Genomic DNA, 24,981 nt, shown 5'->3' with positions numbered 1-24,981 from the left:
GAAGGAAGCAGCTGTGCCACCATTCCCGGAACAGCCCCATGGAGTTCATGGCGGAGCCCAGACCCCTGGCCCTGGCTCATGCGTGCTCCTCCTGTCATTCAGCCTCCACTGTGCTAAGACATGGGGCTGAGGAGGAGGATGGGGTCCACGTAGGTTCAGGTAGAACATGACCTCCACAAAGTTACAGGCTAGTTGAGGGAATGATAAATGAACATCTATTGAGCTATTGTTATGTCTCGAGCACAGTTATAAATTGACTTACTGCCTTTGAGGTAGGTACCATCAATGTTTGCTTTTAGGGAAACTAAGGCACAGAAAAGTTAGAGACCTTGCCAAAAGCCAGCCAGGGAGAGGTATAGCTGGCCTTTGCCCTGAGTAGTCTGGGTGCGAGCAGGCCCAGCTGTTTACTATGCTACCATGTGTCTTGACAGTTCAGAAGGCTGACGTATGATGAATAGCGATGTCAACAGCCTATAGCAGGCCTCAGACGACTGGTTCCCACAGCAAGAGTGATAGGACGATGCTCAGGGTGGGAGAGAACTGGTGTGCGCTACAGGGCCTAGTGCCTACGACAGAGCTGTTCCTCTCTCTGGATACTTCATGGCTAATGTTGCCCTCAAGGTCAGAAGGTCCTTCAAGGTCAGAAGGTCCTTCCCAATCTGACCCCACTGCCTCGCTGGCCTCAATACCCTCCTACTCTTCCTCTTCCTCACTCACTCTGCCTCAGCCCAGTGGCCTCCTTGTTGGTTCTCAAACCTGTCCAGCCTACTCCCACCTCAGGGCCTATGCACCTGCTGTTTACAATTGTTACCCGTCCCCTAGAAATGCTCATGGCTCACCCTCACCTCACTCGGGTGTCTTCTCAGAGAGATGTTCTCTGGCCACCATAAGCAAACCCATACCTCTCCCTGCCCTCAGAGGTCCCTCTCTATCCCCTTCACTCTCCTTTATGGCACATGATGGATAATCTGTATTTGATTCCTGTCTGTACATTCTCTCATAACTCCAAATATTTGAGCTCCATAAGAATGAGAAGGACTTTAAAAAAATTGTTTCCTTCTGCCCCAGTGTGTAGAATGGTCCCTAACACACACAGGCACCCCATAACTATCTGTTCGGTGAATGAGGGGCTTGGACTTCCATGATGTCTCAATGAGATGATGTTCCTCCACACAGTTGGTGTGGGGTTCTCATTCTACCAACCATCAGCCTCCTTACAAACCACAAACCCTGGAGCTCTGGGAACACAACTCTGTGTCTCCGTTGGCCAGAGAAGTCTTCTCTGCACCTTTGGAGAAAGACTCAAAACACCCCATTGTGAGAACCCCACTAACCCCCCAAGTCAGATCTCTCTCCTTCCGTTTGGAAAAACCCAAAGCCTTGACACTGGAACTTCCCAAGGTCACCAACCAGCGGCTGGCAGATCAGTGACAGATGACGCGATACTGCACACAGCCCCAGCTGCTGAACACCCAGGCCCGGGGGCTGCTCTCCATCCCTCCCAAGTGTCAGGGACCCTTGCTCAGAGCCAGGGTCCGCAACCCTGCACGGAGCCAGGCCTTGCTGGCTCCACCAGGTGAGCTTTGGAGCCGATTCTGGATAATGAGTCATGACTGCATGTCAAGGGTGGCCCTGCGGGCCACGTCTCTTTCATCACGGACACAGAACAGCTCAGCTGTCCCCAAAAGCACAGCTGCACATAACGTCGGCACAGGGGTCACTGATAGCTTTAGAAAATAACCCATCACACAGGCGAAAAGGAGGGGAGGCCTATGGCCTGGGTGCACCTGCCCCAGGGAGAGGCCCCAAGAGCAGAGACCTTCAGGGGAGAGGATGTGCGCTGACACGTGGCTGGGGGCGGGGCGGTGCTGCCCCAGGTCTGCAGCCAGGGGCGGGGGGGGGGGGGGGGGGAGGTCCTGCCCTCAGGGAGACCCAGCGTCTCCCAGCCCAAAGCGGTGTAGTCCTGTGGCCAGACAATGAATATCGTCAGCATTGGGGAGCCCAAAGTTTTCCAGGCTGCCAGTTCCAATAAAGCATTTGCTGACGGACATATCAAACCCATTAACTAACATCTACCCGCAGTCGGCTCCTCACTGTGCTCTGACTGTCTCATCAATCTTGCTCAGGGCAGAGCAGCCTCTAGACAAGCCTGAGAGGAAACCAATTGTCTGATTATTCAGCATTTGTTAAGATTAGACATGGTGTCTTTGATAAATATTAAACCCTAAACAGGCACAAAAGACGAAGGGTGGGGGATAAAAGCTAGCCCCTCTCCCCACCCACTCCCCACAGCCACTGGAATAGAAAAGTTTTAAAGACCCTGGAGAAGGAGGTTCTTTTGCTTCCACTCTCTCTCTTCTTGGAGAGAAGTGGACATTGCACCTAATGAATCATCTTATGCCAGTTCCTTCTCATGCTACTAGCTGGGGATTTGCTTACATTTTGGAGAGAAGGTGCTTTTCTTGTTCTGCCTCTGTGCCTACTGTTCTCCTCCTTGCAGTGTCCTTGAATTGTTTTCTCTTGGCAGTTCCAAGCTCTCATTGTATTTAAGACCTAGCTCAACACACTCCTAGGAAATAATTTTTGTAAGGAGCAGAGGAAAGCACCCTCCTCTCTGTTATGCCGTGCCCAGGAGGAGTTTCATTATTATTAAAGATTTTATTTATTTATTTGACAGAGAGAGAGAGACAGCGAGAGAGGGAACACAAGCAAGGGGAGTGTGAGAGGGAGAAGCAGGCTTCCCGCAGAGCAGGGAGCCCGATGCGGAGCTCGATCCCAGGACCCCGGGATCATGACCTGAGCTGAAGGCAGACGCTTAACGACTGAGCCACTGAGGCGCCCCAAGAGTTTCATTATTATAAGCCCTCAGGCTCCCTTGGATGGAGACTTAGACATTTTTAGAGCGCTAAGTCCTCAAACCACAGAGCCCAAGGGGAAGCAGGTGAGGCGGCTGGGTGGCCGAGGAGTCGAGGGCTCTCTGGGGGGTGGAGACAGGAGACACCCCGGTTTTGTGGATCTGCTGGGTAAACAGACTTCCCACGTGCCTCACCGGACTCGGGTGCCCATGCAGGGAACTTGCTTTTCTTTTTCTCCTGGGGTCCCCCATCTCAAAGGTTTCCAGTTCTAATCCTGGCATCTTCTCTGCCTTTGGATTCCACCGCCTTGTTTTTTAATCCCATGGAAGGGTTACATCCATCTGTTCCCACGGTCAGTAGACACAAGGGCAGAATTCCACCGTTTGTAGGTTACAAGCTTAAAGCTACATTTTAACAGGAGCTTCCTAGTACCACATGCTTTCTCCCAAAGAACGAAGTCCATGCCAGGCCTCGTGCTGGGTGAGCGGGCAGGTTCGCCTGGGTGACATACTGGGGGCGGAAGCTCCTACATTTCTGGGCTAGGCTGGCTGCCTGCCCCGGGAAGCCCCACGTCACACTGTATTCATCACCCAGTCCACACGTGGACTCCGTCTCTGATGCTAGCGAAATCCCCGGGCTCAGGCAAAGCAGTGGCTGGTGGTCGGAAGTCCGGCCTGGGACAGGGAAACCATGGAGGCAAGCTCACCATGAGCCAGCTCAGCTGGCTCTGCGGGCTCGCATCTCACAGAGCAGTCCGTGTGCTCCCCAGCCGTGCCTGAGGGCTTGGGCCAGGAGAAGGTAATGGGGCAGAGGAAGAGGGAAGCACTACAGGCAGGGCTGGGGTCCTCTTCCTTCTAGAGCCCTCAAATACCATCTCATAGAGTTGGCCAGTTGCAACGTCCAGAAGAAGCCTGAGACATAATCTATACTTACAGGAAAAAACCCCAAAAAACAGCTGAGGGAACTAAGGCCATTAAGCTTGCACTTGGTAATGGCAGGACAGGGAGAAGCATCTAGCCATTCCAATGTCTACCCCAGAACCCTTTCTGTGGTGGCATTTAGCCTGTTTTTTTTTTTTTTTTTTAAAGACTTTGTTAGAGAAAGTGCGTGTGCAGGGAGAGGGGCAAAGGGAGAGAATCTCAAGCAGACGCTGGGCCAAGCATGGGGCTCGATCTCATGACCCTGAGATCATGACCTGAGCCAAAACCAAGAGTTGGACACTCAACTGAGTGAGCTACCCAGGCACCCCCAGTCTGTTCTTTTTTAAAAATATTTTAGAGAGAGCACACATGCATGCACATATAGGGGGAGGGGCAGAGAGAGAGAGGGAGAATCTTCAAGCAAAGTCCCCATTGAGCACGGAGCCCAATGTGGGGCTCGAACCCATAACCCATGAGATCATGACCTGAGCTGAAAACCAAGAGTTGGATGCTTAACTGAGCCACCCAGGTGACCCCTGCTCTAATTTTTAAACACTAAGTTATTCCAACATCAGGAACACTGAATCCCTCCCCCATCCTTAGATTTTCAACCCACTGCGACTCTCCAGTATTGGAGGCACTAAATAAGTGGGCAGGTGCTATTTGCCCTGTGGTCTGTGAGTCACTGCAGAGATGCAGGAGTAAACAGTGGTGTCCTGCGTCCACAGGAGGCCCTCCAGTGGGCACGTGACATTCCCTGGCTTGAACAGTTATCTTGGGAGAGGAGAAGGAAATCTTTGTATCCTGACTTTTCAGATGCGGGAGTAGGGGCCAATCTCAGGAAGTTCTACTTTACGGGGTGGAAAGAAAACCTACAGAGCACAGCAACCAGAATGGGTGAGTCGGGCCAAAACTATCAACACAAACTTAAGTCAAATTCCCCGAAGTAGGATTACTGTGAGCAGGGATGTCTAGAGGTTGCGCCAATCCCTGCAACATCAAGAAGAAAAGCCACAACCTCTGTACCGTGCCTCTTGCTAACGAGAACTCGGGCCACAGAGCTGACTCAGTGGCTAATTCTAGACTATAAGAAATATGCCCAAAGGCACACATGAGTATTCCTTTCAGGAGATGCCACTGCGTTCAGCTAATAGCAAAACTTAATCAACATGTGTTAGGTGAATGGACATGTGCTCGTGTGGGTTCCCCCAAAGCATGAGCATTTTACGTCTAAATGCAGACAGATGGTCAGTTCATAGGCACAAGCCCCAGTAAAGTCCAGGGCAATTTTAGAGCTGGAAGAAGAAACTGCCCCGAAGGGGTGCTCTGTGAACCAGCCCACTGCCAAGCCACTCCCTCCGGCCTTGACATACCTTTTTCAGCTCGTCCTTCTCCTTGGTGTGGGCATCCTCCAGGATCTTGCGCTCCGAGTGGGCCCTGTGCAGCTCAGCCCGCAGGCTCTCGACCTCCTCCTGCAGCCTCAGGCTGCTGTCCCCACCATGGCCCTCCTGGTAGCGGGCCAGCTCCTTCTGCAGCTTCTCTACCTCCACGGCGTGTGTGGAGGTGACCGCCACCAGCTGCTCCGACAGCATCTTGAACTCTTTGTTCTGTGAGAGCACCGACAGAGGGGGAGAGGGGGGAGGGGAGAAACAGTGGGGAGCAAAGTTATGGGGGCAGGCAAAAGACGCGAAGGCAATTAAAAAAGGAACTTCCAAGGTGGAATTAGAGTTCATAATCACGGCATGCTTGAGTGCCCTGCTGGCATCCCCCCCGAGGGAACTCTGTTGTGAGCCTGGGGGCGAGAGAGGGAAAGAACAAAAACCGAAGGGACATTCAAGCCGCGTTTATGAGCCGTGGCAGAGCCAGAAGACGGCTGACGGCGGTCAGTCTTCTGTGTGGGGCTGGACAGACCTTACAGCCCATTTCTAAGTTGTGGGAACAATGTAGCTGGCTTCCCGGATCTGCAGCCTTGGCTTTTCAGGTTTTCTTGGTCTTTCACACAGGGCCCTCCTGCCCTTGGACTCGCTGGCTCAAAAAGCTGCAACCTAATCGCTAGCTCTGAGACAAAGGACCCCTTTAACATTCCCTCTTCCAAGGAGGCCCTCTGCGGGGCCTAGGGATCCCTCTCACCACCTGTCAGCTCACCCTGGAAGACTCTGACGCCACGCATGGATGCCCCGGCAGATTCTGTCCACCCTGTGCCCCTGCAGACTGGGCACCCAAACCAACAACAGGCAAGCGAGCAGCCTCCCCTCCCTGCCATGTGCCTGGTGCAGCTATGGAAGGGGCCCAGGCACAGCACCCCAGATGGGCTCACACAGAGGGAGCGCAGAGGACCCAGGACCAGCGTCAACGGCTTGTGTCAACATGGGCAAAAACTGGTGCTTCAGGTGATGAGAGGAACAGCTGAAAGTGGCCAGTGGGGAAAGGGAAGAAGGGGTTCTCCAAGTAAGCAACCGATAGTTAATCATTTTTCTTCGTTGCTGTTCTCTGTGGGAGCTCCAAGTAGACCAGAGCTGTTGGCTAAAATACCAGTAAGCCAGGGCATCAGGAATCAATGACTAATTCACATCAGAAAGGAAGCTTCACGGAAAGCTGTGCAGAGTAGCAGAACAGCTGTTGGACCCCACAGGAGGCCATGCATGCTGTGGGACCACCAGCCCGGGACCTGCTGTGGGTGTCTAAGCAGAACCCGTCCTGCTTTGATACTGCCGAGAGAGATCCTCCTACAGTCCAGGGACACCTTCGGGTCACAACCTGACATGCCCCTAGGTCTGGTCTGGCAGCCAGCCTTGCTGGAAGTAATCACAAGAAATCCAGTTAGGGGTCATCTGTTTAGAAAACTCAATCCTGTCTGTACCTCCCACGCCAACTCTGGTCTGGGTCCCCCACCTCGGAGGCTGAAGGGTCCCTGCCCTAGGGGAGTGGCTTCAGGGAGGAGTAGACGAGACATATCAACTTTTCTCCACTCGGGGCTGGAAGTGAGGTTCAGCTTAACTGTCCTCTCCAGGTGGCACAGCTGGGTCAGATCACCGTGAGAGTGGAGCAGAGGACTGAGCTGGGGGATTTCTAGCTGGAGCGAGTGTGGGGTGTGGAAGGAGGCACGAAATGTGGTGGCAGCCAGGGGCACAGGCAAAGTCTGCTCCTCTGGAAGAATCTCAGGGAGAACTATGTTCTGCAGATCGGCAGATGACGGCATCCTGCTATGGACACAGATAACACCTTCACAGATAACTCATGCAGAGATAACGGTCCTTCTGGGAGGCCAGCTCTTTGTGGCTCCTGACACCCAGGTGGACATGGGACTCAGGACGTCATGGAGTTAAGAGTGGCTGGAGGTGGACAGACCTGTGTTCCTATGCCGGCTCTATCCTTGATCAGTTGCGTCTGTCTGATCAGGTCCTTCCACCTCTCTGTGCCCCAGTTTCCTTGTGTGTGAAAGGGGGACCGACAGTAAGTCCTTCCTCAGGGTTTTTATCAGATGCAGGGAGATCTAGTGGTTTGCCGCTGCCTGGCACACAGTAAGTGCCCAATAAACAGGAGCTGTCTCCTTCGCTCAGTTCTGCAGGGAGTCCTGGGGAGAGATGCTCTGAACGCTCTGCTGGTCCCCGGAGGTGGTGGGGAGACTCCTAACAGCAGCACCTGGGCAGCTCCTTATTTCATCATCAGCATCCAAAAATAATCACTGGGGACTCATTGCAGCTGCACGTTTCATGGTCCGGAGGTATGATTTCAGAAAGGAAGACCCCAGAGGAGCCCAGCAGTTTCCCGGCTTATCCTCATGCCATATGTCCCCATCAGGTGCCCACAACTGTGCAGCTAAGCCCGACACAGGGGCTGGTGTGGAGCACTTGGCTCCCTCATAGACCCCAGAAACCCTCCCTGCAATGGCAGGCTGAGCTCCTCAGTGCCGCCTTGTCAGTGTGACCAGGAGACCTGGCCAGCTCTGTCCTGCACCAGTGAGGGCCTTTCCCTACTATCAGGGCGTGGGGATTTCCAGATAGACCCCTATTCTCCCTGGGCTCCTCAAACATCCCGAGAAGATGCTCACTCTGCCCCTACTACTAAAGGGCACAGAGCTGTCCTCAATTGCCAACAAGGAACCTGTCTGGGAAGGTAAGTTGAGACTCTCTGCTATTTATTACTTTCTCAAAAGCTTATATATTTTTTTCCTCTCAAAGATTTGCCTGGTAAAATTTTTTATGCTTGAAATGTTTCCCCCACCTGAAGGATATGGCATTCACCTGTTCCTCTGGTCCATGGTCCCAAGCCCTCTGCTGGCCTCTACAGCACTTTTGTATGAACCAGGAAAGGCACCACCTCCAGGAGGATGAGCTCCACAGAGCTGCCTCTCCAGGTGGACACAGGCCCAGGGGTGCACAGCTTAGAACAGAGGACACCTCCTCTTCCTCAGGGCAGCAGTGCTCCAGAGCTCATAGTCAGATGAGCAGAGGATCGTCCCCAACCCTACTTGTCCCCATTGCCAACTACCCTTGTGCAGTGTACAACGTGCAGAACTATATGGACGCGGTTTCAAGTAGTTCCCAGTCAATGGTCTACAGACCCCTGGGGAAAGGGGTGAGGAAGTCATTGCAAGACTGCATCATGAAAAATAACATGTTCCACACATATTACTAGCACTTATTGGGTGCTTACTATGGGGTGGGCACTGTACTACCTAATTCATATATATACATATATATTAACTCATTCACTCCTGAAAATCCTATGTAGTGAAACTGATTAATATCCCCATTTCATTTAAGGAAAATGAGGCACTGGAGGCCATAAAACTGTAAATTATACTATTTTTCAATTATATTTGGATGCTCTCATGAATCAAATTAACTAATTTAACGTATCTATTAAATGTATACTAAGTATACTGAATCAATCTGATTTAAAAGGCTACTAACTGAATCCACAGAATTCTTTTTCAGACAAAATATTTAAATACAGCATTGTACTCATAAAAGTCTAATAAACTTGACCTCATTATAAAAGAAATGGTAGATTCCATTAGCCTAGTCACTCTACATGTTGTGCCTGAATAAAGCAGAATGGTAGAAAGCGAAGTTCATTGGCTACATCATTTTGACAGAAACATGTCACAGCACAGGCCTACATCAGGGACACTGTAAGAAATGGTCCCAGGAACTGTCCCTTTACTGCTGATATTATGAAGGATGTAGCTTACGATACCACAGATTACGAAAACCCGCAGGAGAACTCTGAACACCAGGGACAGCTCCAGTCCTCCTCAACTGTTCTGTTTGCTTGGGAACTTGGTGCCAATTTCGTGTCTTGTCACTTTAGTTGGGTGCAGAAAACCTTAGACATGAATTTTCGTGGCAAGGTACCCTGGATTTATCCTTTAGTTTCCTCCTCTGAATTCTTGGCAGTGGGGATACTTTAAAAAAAAAAAAGCTCCCCCAGGTAATCCTCTAGGGCAGCCTGGAGTCAGGAACCACTACTTGAGCCACATCATAGTATCAGTGAATTTTCGAGCTAGAAGTTACTTTAGAAATCTTGGGCCAACCTCCTTGAAAGAACTCAAGGCCCAGTTATAGATTCGGCCGTAATCCCTAGCTGTCAGGTGTGGTTACAAGTATAATTGAGACAGAACTCAGGCCTCCATCCAGCTGGGACTTTGCCCACTACCCCATGCTGCTCTGACAAATACTTTCAGATGCCTTTGCCTATCCTCTCCTTCTGCTTAAGAACTTTGGGGCGCCTGGGTGGCTCAGTTGGTTAAGCGACTGCCTTCGGCTCAGGTCATGATCCTGGAGTCCCGGGATCGAGTCCCGCATCGGGCTCCCTGGTCAGCAGGGAGTCTGCTTCTCCCTCTGACCCTCCTCCCCCTCATGCTCTCTCTCATTCTGTCTCAAATAAATAAATAAAATCTTAAAAAAAAAAAAAAAAAAAAAAGAACTGTGTGTGTCAGGAGAGCAGTGACCAGAGTTGTCTCCAAGGCATGACAGAAAGAACAGAAGGACATTCAATTCCAAATGGCTAGCCCCATCTGCCAAGAGACTGCAATCAACAAGCATCTCCAAAGATCTGGTGCCAAGATTATGCTGGTGATTATGCTGATGGCTCCTCGCATGCAGAGTGCGAGGGGAATTCCTTGACACTGGATCACACACCCCACGTAAAAGGCCAACTGGTCCAAGGACGATGCCATCTATATGCGAAGGAATCCAAAACAAAACAGTCTTCCTCGGATTGAGGAATTCTCACATGTCCAAAGAGTCTCCAAATGTGCAGATATCCTATATTTGGTCGAGGTGGCAGCGTGTTCTCTGGAACCGGATTGCAGGTTTCAATCCTAGCCATGCTACTTACTAGTGTGTGGGCTTGGGCAGGCTACTTAACCTCTGTGCCTCAGTTTAAAATGGGAAGATTATCATCTCATCAGGTCTTGGTGAGATTAAATAAATATTTGAGAATGGTGCCTGGCACATAGTGGAGCAATGCAGGGAGGGGTACAAGAAAGCAAGATCTAATCCAGCCCTCCTACCTCTTCTGCTCACCCTCTGCACATAGGGCACGCTAGCCGGGGTAGAGAACACCTGCCACCACTCACAGATGTTTGCCAAGCAGGAAGCTTAAGGCAAAAATCTTTTTTTAAAAATAGGCCTTTTAAATCTGCTTCTCTTTGATGTTCCAGCACGTGGTTTGTAAAATATCAGATTTATTTTTAACCTCTCGCATTAACTTCAGAAATCAGCAAAGCCAGTGCAGGGCCCAATGGCTTGGGGCTCGTGGCAGGGTGCAGCGTTGCCAATAAAGCGTACTGGTCCCTCCGACTAGACTGTACTCAGAAGGTTAATTGGCAAATTTTGATAATGCAAATATCTTTTGCAGTCCGTCATCAATGGCCACAACAACAACAATACCCAGGTCCTATCTGTACTTGTGTTTTTCAAATGGCCAATTCTTTCTGCTCCTGTCCCTCGGGCAGATGTGCCTCCCTCCCTGAGCAGGCATTGTCATTACAAGCTGAGCAGGGGCAGGCACCCAGTGTCTCCCAGCCCCGCACTCGAGCTTCCCCCACTAAGGTCCCCAGCAAACAAGACACCCCGTCGAACTCACACAGGCAACATCAACATCCAGGACCACGGCTTCTTCTTGGGAAGCCTGGTCTTTCGCAAGAGCAGAGAAGCAAGGGCATTTTACTGCTATCTGTGCACTGCTTTTGGGCTGCTATCTGGGGCAGGTGGGTTAGGTATAAAATGGTTTACTTATGTTCTTGCCCCTCCCGAGGTCACGGGAAGCTTCCAAACTGCCTAGCCTAGAACAGATGCGATATAACGGCGTGACCTCCGGGGCAATGCCTGGTGACTCTAACTCGAATTCTGTCTCCCCACTACACAGCCCACTCTAGCATTGTGTTCTCTCCCTCTCCTTTCCCCTAGGAGGCACCTGAAACCCTCGAGGGTACTGCAGAAGCCTGCTCCTCTGGTCATCTTACCAACCCTGCATGAGCAAAGTGACCGTGAGCCTGCTTTCAATGCTGGGAACCCATCTTGGCAAGGACAAGGCCCAGGGAAGGGCTCACAGTTTAGTGATGCTTGGGGTTAAAAAAAAAAAAACCTAGCATCACCCTCCTTATGGCTGTGGGATCAGAGAGACCACGGCTGGAATGCTGGCTTTAGAATTTTCTAATTCTGTGACCTCAACAAGGTATTGAAGTCCCTGAACCACCATTTCCTCATCTATGAAATGACCTCACAAGCCCATGGAGGATCAAATGAGAGTGAACATAAAATGCCTGTCACAGGGGATGGCACGTGGGGGTGCACAGGAAGTCATTAGGGTAGTGGTGCTGTTGGCCCTGTTGGCATAAGACCGTTCCCTTGTAATAAGCGTCCATGTGGGTCAGAGCCATCCTCTGTTCACCAAGCCTAACAGAGCAGCAGAAACTGTCAAGCACCAGATAAAGTTGTTCCAAAGAGGAGGATGAAGGAAGACTGGCCACGGGAGCCACCAAAGAGTGGGTGTACGGACCTGTGTGCACATGGGCCTGCTTCATCTTTCCAACCTGGTGGAGGGTGCCAAGCATCCTGTGCTTGTTTCGGATTCCCTGCAGTGCCCAGCACAATACTCCACACCCGCAGGGACCTGACCAATGACCTGTCACTTGTGTGACTGGTTGAGAAGGTGGCTGGGGTAGGAAAAGGAAGAAGCATGAACATAATAGTGGTAACCACTTCCTGAGCTCCCCCGGGCAGACCAGACCCTTTGTGCATGTTCAATCACTTACAGCCTTACAGTCCTAGCAGCCCCATTCTATGGATAAGCAAACTGAGGCTCAGAGGGATCAAGCCACTCGACTTTTAAGCAGCAGCAGCAGAGCTGAGTTTGAATTGGATTGTTTCTGATTCCAAAGCAAGTGCTCTTCCCACCACACAACGCGACAGAGGCAGAAGAGCAGAGTGGTAAAGAACACGGGTTCTAGAGCTGGACAAGCGGGGTTCAGGTCGTGGCCTCGCCGCTATCGCCTGTGTGACCCTCTTTCCCTTCCGGGGCTGCTGGGAGGATTAACAGGCTAACAGAGACAAAGCACTAGGGCGTCCGCTATCGTTACCACTCCGGGCTGCCTCCACCAGGGCAGGGAACCATGACTCCGGGCTGGTGTAGCCGCTTCCTCTTGCTGGTATCACAAAACCACCGTTAAGTCAGCAGTACGAATCTACTGAAACGCTACAGACCTTATGACCGTACAGCTCTGGAGATCAGAAGTCTCAAAGGGCCAGAGCAGGGCTGTGTTCCTGCTCGAGGCTCCAGTGGGGAATACGGTCCTGCCTGTTCTAGCTCCCAGAGGCGCCTGCATCCCTGGCTCACGGCCCCGCCTCATGCCAACCTCTGCCACTGCCTCTCTTCCGAATCTGACCCTCTTGCCTCCCTCTCACGAGGACCCTTGTGAATATACTGGGTCCACTCATAATCTGGGCTCATCTCCCCATCACAAGACCCTTCACTCCATCACCTCTGCAAAGTTCCACTTGCCATGTGAGGTCACATAGTCATGGGCCCCAGGGATTAGGATGCAAACATCTTTGGGGGGGGGGGGGGGCATTATTCTGTCTGCCATAGTCGGTAGCCGTTCTTGTTGACTGGGGTGACACCCTCAGGACATCTGTGCTTCCTCAGGTCCCTGGTGCACACAGTTCCCTGCGGAGTTCTCTCAAATGTGCCCCCCTGCCCCTGGTTGGGCGCCCCGGATGCAGACCTGGTCATCGATTTTCCGCTGCAGCTGGACCACCTTGTTCTCCATGCCCACGTTGAGGCGTTTCAGGTGCTCTGCGGAGCGGGCCTCGATCTTGAGGACCTTCAGCTCCTGCTTGGCCTTGAGCATCCGGAAGGCGCACTGAATGACGATAGCCGCCCCCCGCAGTCGCCGAAAGTGCCTGCGTGCCATCCAGCCCCGCACGTGCTTCTGGAGAATGGTGGCCTTATGCTCCATGAGGACCTGGCGGGGGACAAGCACATACCTGCTGGGTTTGCACAGCAGGAAGAGGGGAGACTCACATACCGCCTGGAGGACTGGAAGGAAATGTATGACATCGGCGTGCTCCACCCTGGTGTCTGACCATGTTTGTTTTCTCATGGTCCCTTCAGGGTTTCAGTTTTATTAGTTAGAAAACCATACCTTCTCTGAGCACAGAAGAGAGAAATGTTCCTTTTAGGAGCAAAGAATATTTTTGACATTTCCTTCCAACCCATCTTCCATCTTAGCTTTGAGCTTCAGCTGTATGGGGGTGATATGGTGGAATGGATGTGTCCTGATTCAAGGCTCCCCGAGTCCTTCAGCTTCACCGGAATAATGGCAAGGAGACCAGAATCCCCCCTCTCCTGACCTCACCTTGCTAAGCTTTAGGTTCCCAACTTGTCAAATGAGGGGGTGCCTCATCTGATGCCTACTATCGCCCTCTGCTCTCACATCTGAGCGAGCCCAAGACAGGTCACCAGGCTCTGCCACTGGCTGACCGAGTGCCCTTGGGCAGGTGACAGCTTCCCCAAGCACCTCCGCTGTCCAAGGGGCACAATGATATGCACCCATCCTACCCATGATGGTTACGGTCACACCTTCACTTGACTGGCCTCAGGGTGCCCAGATTAAACACTGCCTCTGGGTGTGTCTGTGGGGGTGTTTCTAGATGAGATGAGCACTTGAATCGGTGGACTCCCCTCCCCAGGGTGGAAGGGCATCATCCCTGAGAGCCTGAGGAGAACAAAAGGCAGAGGAAGGAGGAATTCGCCCCCTTTTCTCCTGCCTCACTGCTGGAATTAGGACATCTTGTCTCATTTTTTCCTGCCCTTGGACTGAGATTCACACCATCCGCTCCCCTGGTTCTCAGGCCTTCAGACTTGGACTGAATGACATCTGTGGACAGCCGATGGTGGGACTTCCTGCCTCCATAACTGGGTGGGCGATTTCCTGAGAATCTCGACATATGTACATACACACACACGTACATCTCCTATGGGTTCCACTTCTCCGGAAAACCCTAATGCACTGCACCTCATGGGACTTTGGAAGGATTCAGTGGGGGCAAAGTTGTGAAATCACTTAGAAAGTTAGGAGCACCTTGCAAATGTTCACAGTGGTGATAATCTACTTACAGCTGCTTTAGTTCTCTCTTTTTAAAACATTTTTATCTATTTTTGAGAGAGAGCGAGCATAAGCATGAGCGGGGGGAGGGACAGAAGGAGAAGTAGACTCCCTGATGAGGACCCCAGGACCCCGGCATCATGACCTGAGCTGAAGGTAGACGCTTAACCGACTGAGCCCCCCGGGCGCCCCCGCTGCTTTAGTTCTCAACCTGCAGCCTGCGGGTCCCCTGGGGCAGCTCCACACCTGCTGGTAGATTCTCCTCACAAACATGCCCCGAGTGAAGGCCTGGATGATGACGGCGGCCCTGCGGGCCCTCTGGTAGGCCAGGTGGGCCCTCCGCATGCGGCACTGCTTCTGGAACACAACAGCTGCTCGGGTCCTCCGCAGATGCTCAGCCAGCCTGGGGAGGGAGAAGACGGGCGGGCCCTGCTGACGCAAGCCCCTCCCCACTCAGCCCTGCCTGGACACTGCAGGCCGAGCCAGCTTTACACTCTGACAGAATGCAGCAGCACCACGGGCACCCGAATCTCAGGCTCTGAACAGCAGAATGTCTAAGGAGTCTGAGTCTGACCAACTCCATGATCCCCATCTGCTCACTCCCCCACCCACTGAGCCCCGCAGTCCAACCTGGGCAGTCCCCAGTGACATCACGTGCTTATGCTTCTGTCTGTCCCCTCTGTCCCACTCGGCTTGGAGATACCAGGAGCCGGGTCTCAATCATGCCTGCCCCCTACATCTAGTAAGGGCCAGGCCTGGAGGTGCTTGGTATCTATTTGCTGAATGAATAAAACCTTCTCAGGCCCACACCCATCTCTCCCTGCTTTCTCATCTCCCTCACCCTTTCTGCCCAGAATGCATTACATATGGACACCTGACTTTCTGGTTTCACTTCAACATTCCCCACCGCACCCCCAGGTAAGACAAAGTCAATCGGACACTTCTTACCTTCCCTTCAGGGCTTTGTTTGGTGCCAGGCTCATAGCAAATGCTCAGAGACTCAGAATATTAAAAGCTAGAAAAGCCCTCAAATCATCTAGCAGAGCCCCAGAGGAGGAAGGAACCCCCCTGCCCCCACTGCCCAGACACACCCTGCCTGCTGAAGGGAGTCTGATTCCCCAGTCTAACTCTCCGTAAGCACGTTCTCCCTCAGTGGGACCTGCATATCCCTGGGGTCACAAACTCCTAAAGGGAGAACGCAGGCCATCTCCATTTTAGATCCTCACCATCCACCACGTAAGACAGAGTTGCACGCACAGGGGTACTCAGCAAGGACTTGGCTAGTTTGCCCCGACTGTCGAGGATTACCTGGTGTTGATGCTAATGACAACTTTTTATTTCTCTAGCTTTTGTTCCAGAGATCAGATCTTGGTGGTTCAGCGATAACGAATCTGGTCATGCCCAGATAAACAGCTTACGGCAAGGATGTGAGCGTCAGCAGGAACAATCTTCTAACTTTATGGTACAAAGGACGCCTGCTCTGACTTGTAACTCGGGGGCTTCCCCCCCCCCCCCCCTTTTAACATTCCAGCCCAAGTGACTGAATAGCCACTTGTGAAAGTCTGGCTTCCCAATACAAGACTTCATGGCAAATTGTCACTTCCCCAAGGAAATCGCTATATTGAGAGCGCGCTGATTTTGAACCAGGGGTGCGTCTTAGGGGAGGCGGTGTCCCATGTGCTCTCTCAGTGGAGATGCTCACAATGCTCTGGTGCCTCATCCACCTAATGAGACCAGGTAGGAGGTGAGGTAGTTTCGGCTTCGCAGCGCTGGGCTGGGGAGCCGGGCTGGCATCCAGGCTCCGCCCTGCATGGTGGTAGGTGTTTAGACAAGTCACATCCTCAGCGCAGACTCCATTCAGTGACTCCCCAACAGGAACTCCAAAGATCTTTCCAGCGCTAATTACCAAATTCCCAAGGGATTTGGAAACTGTTGCCGTAAATCAGGAAGCTGAGTGGAAACTGCGAAAGGCGGAATTTGTCTCCTTTTCTAAAAGATTACCTTAGGATTTAGACAAAGGGAAAATGGTGGACAGACTGGGGGAACCAAGAGACTTGGAACTAGACTTACTCCCTCAGGTGAGAAGGGCACGGGAGAAGGGTGCCCAACTCATGGGAGAAAGCTGGGGAACAGACAACCACTCTAACTAGGCTGAGAGAGGCCAACCAGCTAAGTCCTCCCACCCCACTCCGCCATCCAGATGTGCCCCAGCTTGGCTCACCTGCGGGCCAGGTGTCCTCGGCAGTACCTCTGCAGAGTTAAGGTAGCAGCCTTCAACCTGCGGTATTTCACCTTCTGTAGCCAGCCCCGGACCGTCTTCTGGATCATGATGGTAGCTGCCCGGAACTTGTCGGCACGAAGCTTCTCTAGGTAGGCCACCTGGCCTGCCCGGAAGAAGATCTTGGTGCGGCCAAACTGGAACTTGTCAGGATCCTTTACAAGGCAGGGAGGGGAGCGTCAGAGAGACAACGTGTCCCACCATCCCGGTTCTTTGGGGCAGAGTTCGAATAGCCCTGCTCTTAGATGCAGACACTCTCTCAGCATCCAGTGAGCAGGCTAAGTCCCTTCTACTAGACTCAAGGGACTAAGGTGTCCAGGGTGCAGCAGAGAGCAAGACGCCTGCCCTCAAGCAACTGACATCATGGTGAGAGCAGAAGACAAGCAAAGGCTGAGTAAGTTTTCAGGCAGTGGTAAAGACTATGAAGACAATAAAACTGGGGACTTTATAGGTGGGATGGGGATGTTAAAATAGGATAATGCAGGACGGCATTTCTCTGGAGGTGATATGTAAGCAAAAACACGAATAAACTCAAGGAGGCAGCCCCGGGAAAACGTAGAAGAGGAAAGCTCCAGGAGACGAACAGAGGAGATGCAAATGTGTTGTGGTAGCCAAAAGCAAGGTGTGTTTGAGGAATAGGAGAGCCAGGGTGGTTAAACGTGGGGGGAATGAGGGAGGCCTGCAGAAGTTAATCACTAGAGGCCTTGCAGACCACAGCACACGGTTGGGATGCGAAGCCCCTGGGTGATGCCCTGAGCACGGAAATGACCCACTCGGGTCATTAAGAAAAGATTATCCTTAAACCACCACCCTGTTGTATGTGTAATTCCAGATTGCAAATAACCCTCCAAATAAATTTTGATTTCAGACTATGGTTTGAGATTTTTTTTTTTTTTTTTACATAGAATTACAGTCTTAATTATATCTATTTAGGTTCAAATTAATTACCTTTCCCTGTGCTTACCCCCGTGGATAAGGAACAGGGGCCCAGCAGTGAGCTCGTGCACCAGGCTGGGACAGAACACCTGAGAGTTAACCCGCTGTAACGGAGTGCTTTGTAAATAAACTTCTTCCTAATTTTATTCACCGGCATGACGACCATAAGGAAGAAGTAATGAGCCAAGGTCTAAGGAAAACACACAAGAACATGTTCCAGGTTGACAAATGGCTCTGAAGGAATGCTGAATCACCACCCTTTATAGGCTCCTTGCACAGGGATGACGGAGCTGCCGAAGCTGGGGCTCAGCATCCAACGAGACTGTCTCTGACCATGTCCTTCACAGCCAGGCCGCAGGTGAAGTCTGGGAGGGGCGAGGCGCGGGCCTGGCTCTCGTCCCTGCCTCTGTTCAGGGCCATGTACCCAATGGGCTCCCAGCATATGCTGCGAGGAACAGGGCTGGATCAGGGTGGAAAGCTTCCAGGCAGCCAAGGCCCTGCCTTCATCACTGCCCTCCTGGCAGGGGCTCCTTCTCAGTGTGGTGGGGCCAGGGAGCAAAAGGTGGGTGGCTCAGCCCTCACAGTCAGAAAGCAGCCTGCCTCCTCAGGCTTCAGCCAAGCCTGGACCTGGGGGAGTCTGGTGCAGCCCAGGAACCAGAGTCCACACACTTGTTTCCTATTCTGGAAAAGCCACTCGGAAGGGTGTGATCTGGTCTGCAAAGCCACGGTTTTCACAAACAAAAGGATCCTTCTGAAGGTTCCACCTGCTGCAACCAGTCACCACTAGCCCGAGTGCCACTCTCTCTTAGCCCCCGTGTCCTGGGCACATCTCCCACCTCAGAGATCTGCTTTCTCTAACCCCTAGAACTTGCTGCCTACACTACTCACATACCAATCAGGTTTTTTTTTCTTTTAAAGATTTTTATTTATTTGACAGAGAGAGACACAGCAAGAGAGGGAACACAAGCAAGGGGAGTGGGAGAGGGAGAAGCAGGCTTCCCGCCAAGCAGGGAGCCCGATGTGGTACTCGATCCCAGGACCCTGGGATCATGACCTGAGCCGAAGGCAGACGCTTAATGACTGAGCCACCCAGGTGCCCCAGGGGTCATCTTTTGAGAATGCTTCTCTAAGAATCACAGACTAAAGAAGCAGAAAGGAATCTCAGTAATCCATCCCAAGCCACTCCTTTTATTTCACAGATGGCAAAACCAACGTCTGCAATGGCAAAGTGACTTGCTCAAGGTCTCACTGGAGATACCAAGACCCAGGAGTCCTGGGCCACTGGTCTCTCATGGTACCAGGCCCCTTTTGTAGCACCATCTCCTCTTCACACTGCTCATGTCCATAATTCCCTATGCTCCTGGGGCTCCCTGGAGATACTTGCTAATAAAGATTCTGCTCCCCTGTCACCATCAAAGTTCAGGCCCCCACGATCTGATTCCCTCCCGCGAGGTCTATAATCATGTCAGTGATTAGTGGTCCCGGAGGGCAGGGTGCATGCATTATGCTCTTCTATGAGCCTCCCCTCAACCACTCCAGGTTAGAGCACAGAAAGAATGCAATACATACTGGTGGAATTAAAGAACAAACAAACTCAGGTTGAGGATGAAGGGCGTTCCTACAATCCCTGCAGGGGGACACCATCCCTTGTGAACCACCTCATGAAGCAGCCCCCGGCCCCCCTCCCACGAGGAGGCTGTTAAGCACCTGTTGCCCGGCCCACATGCCCCCAGCTTCTTCCCTAATGACTGTGTCCTGAAGGGCACTAGCACTTGCTTGGGCCTGGAAGGTGCCCTTCTAGGCTCCTGTGTGGCTTCACCCTAGCAGCACTGGTGACTAGAAGATGTGGCCCCATAAAGGGGGGTGGTGGGAAAACAGAGGAAATACAAGGTCTCCAGAGAAGTCCTGAAGCACTGATCCCAGCGTCCTTCTAGGAAAGGAGAATTACGCACAGTGACATTAATCGATCAGACTGGTTCAAGGGGCACGTGATCCAGAGTGGCTTGGGGGCGGGGATGTTGAGTCGGTCCACCAGTAACACCTGGGGCAACTTTTATCAGCTTTCTACACCTCAGTTCCCTCATCTGTAAAATGGGGAACGATGCTTGTATCCTAAGGCACCGTGAGGATCAAATGAGGCAGGTACGTGAAGCAGTCAGGAAAGTGACTCCTAGGTGCTTCATAACCACGAGCCACTATCAGCAGGTGACAGTCATGACAGGCCCACTGAGCTTGTCACCCATCAGCCACCTGCACAAACTCAGAGCCCCTGTGAGAACCAGTAACGGTGCCAGGAACACAAAGACAACAGGATCCCTGCCATTTCGGGGTTCCCAGTCTGGCGAAATGACAAAGCCTTGATTGCAAGACAAGGGGACAAATGCAATAAAAGCAGACAGACAGTGAGCATTGTTGGCCAGTAAAGGCGGGGGTAACGAACTCTACCTGGGAGGTCAGACTGGCCTCACAGACCAGTAGACAGTCTAAGAGCCCAGTTGGGAAGGAGGGAGGAACCTAGGTGGACCAGAAGAGGAAAAAGGCCTTTCAAGCAAAGCAAACAGCACACGTTCATATAGTTTTTCATCAGGGAATTCACTTAGTTGCTCCGTTCCACAAACGTTCCTCCTGTGTTGGGCTCAGTGCTTACAACTAGAGGGTGGACATTAATACAAGGACTGTCCTCGGCAATAAAGGATCCGTGTCTGCAACACGGGATACCACGCACCAGGCTTCCGGTCAGCCGTAGACTACTAGGAGTTCAGTCTCAGGAAGTCATGTTATATGCGGATTTTTTTTTACTGCAGTGGGATGGGCGTATCGATGCCCTTACTGCCCACATTGTTTGAGGGTGAACTGTACTGGGAATTTAACACTTTTTTTTTTTTTTGATGTAGTTCTCTCCATTACACTACCTTCTGAAAGGGAAAGTGTTTGATATAACCCTTTATTGAGACCACTTTTACCATGCCCTGCTGCGATCTCTGAATATGGTGGAGCTAATATTTAGGATCTGCCCCTCACAAAAGGCTGCAAAGTAGCTCCAGTCTCAAGACTCAGGTTTGAGTTCAGGTTGTCGTAATTGCAGCTTTTGCCTTATTTACAACAAGCGTCTGGGGTAAGGCCTGAGGCCAAGTTATGCAGTAAGTAGATATGAGAAGCACACCTATTTTCCCAACTGCTGACTTCAACGCTGTGCCTGGGCTTCGGATCAGAGGCCCTGGGCAGGTGCGTAGTGTGGGCAGGTGCATGGCATGGGCAGGTGGGCAGATCTACAGAGCTTCGGGCTTTGGAGAAGCCAGAGTCCTGGGCCAGCAGCAAACCCCAGGGGGTTGTACAAACATTTCCACTTTGTACGTGTGCCGAGATGTGGAAAAAGGTAGGAAGTACTCTATATATGTGAAGGGACTTCTCTTCTACAGTTGCTGATATTGGAGAATGGATGAATATCTCAAACAGTTTTAAGAGGAAGGATGAAGAGCAAAAAACGCTGTTAACTCCCTACCCCCCAATTCTCTGGGCAACCAGGTAAGCCTCCAGGGGCACGCCCAGCTCACCTTGATGAGGTTCTCCAGGACAGACCTGCAGATGGCCTTTTTGTCTGTGTTGGCAAGCTCTCTCTTCTTGACCAGCACCCGATACCGGTTGAAGAAGTCATGGTAAGCCCACCTGGAGGGAAAGCAGGTGCATCAGGTGACATGTCCTGCCTGCCAGCCACACAAAGGCCGCAGGCCATCACAGACAGTGACCCATGGGGTCACGACTCCTGGCATAAAGCTGTTCTCAGAGCAGCGAAAAACATTCTAGGGGCTGGTATTCGTCCAATCCCTCTGAGAATTTCGGTGTGTGGCTTAATTACACAATCACGAGTGGAAGAGGGAAAAGGAGGGTTCTGCAGACGGTTCTGGGAGGGCTGACCAGAGGCAGAACCACTCACAGGGCTTCTGCCCACACAGAAGCGTGGCACTCCACTACACTGCTGGAGAAGGAGCCTTGCCTAGAACGCGGCTTGGTTTTTAAATGTTGGTCTTTTCTTATGAAATTAATACTTCTCATTGAAAACTTTAAAAATGCAGGAAAGTATACATAAGCAAAAAAAAAAAAGCGATATCCTAACCGCAAGCAACACCACCGTTCACACATTTTGGTATACCTTAAAAGGTACCATTTCCCCCCCCCCCCCAAGTAGATTTCGCTTAGGATTTCCCCCCTGTTCATTAGAGGAATGCAAGCCCCCTGTGAAGGAAATGTACAGCAACTCACATTAAAAAAAAAAAATTGAAGAGCACTTATAACCCCACTACCTTTTTAGTAAGTGTGCTTTGGTAGGTTCTGGAAGGGAATCTTTCAGAGGGCCTTGTGTCTGTTTCTTGGCCTTTGAGGAGAGCTCTACTTAAACTAATGCAAGCTTTTCAATGAGTGAACTGTTTCTAGGCAGGGTCCGCCCCCTTTCTCTTGAAAGCTACCTCCCTTCACACAGATGTTCACGCTCACTCCTGGCTCCTGACCTGGGTTCAGGGGGATGCCCACAACCTCCTCACGTCATCGCACATTCTGTTTCCACACTAGGCTACTCTATGGAGCCTGAACTCCCAATTTAAATCCCTCTGAAGGTGGAGCCGGCCATCCATCCCCCTGGTCCTGCGTCCTCGGCAGAGTGCACCATCAGCCCCCACTTGCCCCTTCAGAAGCATTAGGAGATGCTGCACATACCCTGTCCCCAGGGACACATGTGGTCCTCGTCGCCTGCTTGGAAATCAGTTAGGTGCTGCCTGGAGATTGTGCATCTACCACTTACCACCACCTGTGGCCTCGCTGAATGTCCAGGTGCTCATGCATCTCATTCTCAAGTATTAATGGGGAGTAAATGGATCCTACCCCTCCTCCTGGAACATGTTTGCCTTAAATAAAATTTCATCCAAAGAACTGAGCACTGTGGAATACTAGGTGCTCCTGGGGGGTGGTGGGCACCACATGCTTGGGAGGCTGGTTGGTTTTGAGCGCCTCTCCTCGCACACTCCACAACCATCCGCCAGCATGGGCCTTGGGTCCCTCTTCCCTCCCAGGCCGTTCTCAGCACCATGGGAGGCAAAGAAACACCCGGACAGAGCTCCCTACCTCTCTGCCACCTCAGTTACCACCTACCTTGGTTTGGGGGAAGATTTCTAACCTAGTGATGGGTGTCGGGGGGTGGGGGGAGCATAGGAGCAAGTGACAAAAAGCACTCTCCTTTTTTCCCCGTGTAAGATGCTTGTTTAGAAGTCATGCCTTTTTAAAAACACAGCTTTATTGAGCTAGCTCATATACCATAAAATTTACTTTTAATATTTGCAAAGTTGTGCAACCATACCAAATACGGTATTCCAGAACATTTTCATAATCCCCCACCAAGCTCCCAGGCCCATTAGCAGTCACTCCCCGTTCTCCCCTCCCTCCCAGACCCTGGCGACCACTCATACCCTTTGTTTCCACGATTCTTACCTTTTAATTAATCCTGTCACAAAGGTAATGGCAGCCTCTATTCTGTTCAGAGCTGAACAGGCATTACATGGCCCTGCTCATGGGCTCCCCATGACATGTGCAGCTTCCCTGAGGGTAGGGAAGCACGAGGAGCCCCCGACGCCTCTGGGTTATGGCCTGGGGAAGGGTCACTTCACTTACTTTCCTTCCGTGGTTCCCTGCCCCTCTAGTTGCAAGGGGACTAGGAACTAAACCCACCGAATTCCCGGCCATCTCTAACAGGCAGCTTTAGAAATGGAAACACTGAAGGTTATCTGCCCAGCTAAAGGCTGCTTCAATTATTCTACTCATGTACAATAACTGTCAAGACAACTCCTGATGTCTGACCGATCTTGATTCTGGAGGCTTAGGAACAGAACTAGAGGTGATAAGCCACAAATCAGACGTGCAGTTTGTTTTTAATGCATGCGAACGCTACCGGATTTCTCCCGAGCTCTTTCTGCCCCAAACCCCAAGCTTTAAACACAGGCCATTCTGATATTTCCATGTAGGGTAGGGTGCAAATGGAACGATGTACACAGAAAAAGGTCTGAGTCTTCTTATTCCTCATGCCCACCCATCCACATGTGGCTCCATCAAGCCGTTGCTCCTGCCAGCTCAGGGAGGTGTGGGCTCTCCCTCCGAGGCAGCTCAGCACTTTCGGTGTGACTTTCTGAGGGCACCTCCCCCCCACCCCCCCTGCAATACAGTTATTTGTGTACTCATCTTATTTCTCCCTATGAGTTTGCAATTTCTCCGGGGGAAATAATCAGAGCAGCATTTAGCTGGGCTAAAAACCTTAAATGGTTCTAATTTGAAGATCTCTTACTGCTGACAGTTCCATAACTCAGGGAGGTTACAGGCTCAAGGAAACAAGATAGGAGGGAGATGTGACTGCACAGACCTCCAGGCCAGTACAGAACAAGCCTGGGGTACAGACGCCTGCTCCGCCTCCGGCCGGCAGTGTGACCTCCGGCAAGTCTTGCTCTCGTCCCACAAGGACGTCTCCAAAACGGAGAGAACATCACCCACCTCACGAAGTACCTCCAACACTGGGGTGGCCAAGGAGTTCACGGGTGTGGAGTGCTTAGAGAGCTTCCCCCCTCCCCCATCCAAGTTACTCTCCCTTCCTGCCTGACTCCCACCCTTTTTCTTACAAAGGCTTCGTGGAACACCTGCCGCAGGGTGATACCGATGGGGGAGGAAGGTGCCCGCAGAACGTAAGCCATCCGCTGTGAAGGGACTGGGTGGGTACTCCCCATCGTGAGCTACCCAAGGAGCACATGGCCACCACGGGATCTGGGCATGTACGAGTGTCCTTCCGTCGAGGACCCGGAATCAAAGGGGGATTCTCTTTTCTGTGGACCTCTGTGCTTTTACAGAGAAAGTCCTTGCAGGAAAGGCCCCATCACTTGTAGAAGAAAAACCTCCCAAGTGAAGCTAACCAGAATGTGATTGTTTTTCAAAAAATAGAATTTAACAGAACTTCCTGATCTGGTAGGGACATCTGGATGGAGGTATTTTGCGGCCATGTAAAAATTGGGAAAGACCCCTCTATAGGACCACAGCATGTCCAGGATTTCCCCCTGAAGTACTCCACTACCACAGTCTCTCTCCCTCCCAGAGGAATTAACGATTCCTGTCTCCGTGTGGGATACAGAGCTTTATACTTTCTATAAAAGATAGTTTTTGTACATGTGTTAGCTTCTCCGCTCGACTCTAGCCCCCTCTGGCCGGGCTAGGATACATTTTCTAAACTTCTCAATACCTAACACAGTATCTTCATAGTTACTTACATTTTAAAAGAATGGGTATTTTCCTGACCAATAAAGAGGATGGAATCCCAAATGTTAAACCTTTTCATTCTACTAGTGTTTC

The 24,981-nt window shown here is 51.5% G+C and overlaps 1 protein-coding gene across 1 annotated transcript in view; it reads right to left on the bottom strand.

The window, feature by feature from the left end:
- The window catches only part of MYO5B (myosin VB), a 335,388-nt gene that overhangs the window by 50,788 nt on the left and 259,619 nt on the right, over window positions 1-24,981 (bottom strand). The window contains exons 19-23 of the mRNA XM_044920870.1: window positions 21,162-21,273; window positions 16,615-16,826; window positions 14,640-14,796; window positions 13,011-13,250; window positions 5,149-5,382 (exon numbers count right to left, since the gene is read on the bottom strand). Coding sequence (XP_044776805.1) covers window positions 5,149-5,382; window positions 13,011-13,250; window positions 14,640-14,796; window positions 16,615-16,826; window positions 21,162-21,273 — 955 coding nt within the window. The remainder of the gene's footprint in view (window positions 1-5,148; window positions 5,383-13,010; window positions 13,251-14,639; window positions 14,797-16,614; window positions 16,827-21,161; window positions 21,274-24,981) is intronic.

This window comes from Neomonachus schauinslandi, chromosome 14 (assembly GCF_002201575.2).
Source record: "Neomonachus schauinslandi chromosome 14, ASM220157v2, whole genome shotgun sequence".
In the NCBI taxonomy this organism is placed as follows: domain Eukaryota; kingdom Metazoa; phylum Chordata; class Mammalia; order Carnivora; family Phocidae; genus Neomonachus; species Neomonachus schauinslandi.
This window is presented reverse-complemented; position numbering and strand designations above follow the sequence as displayed.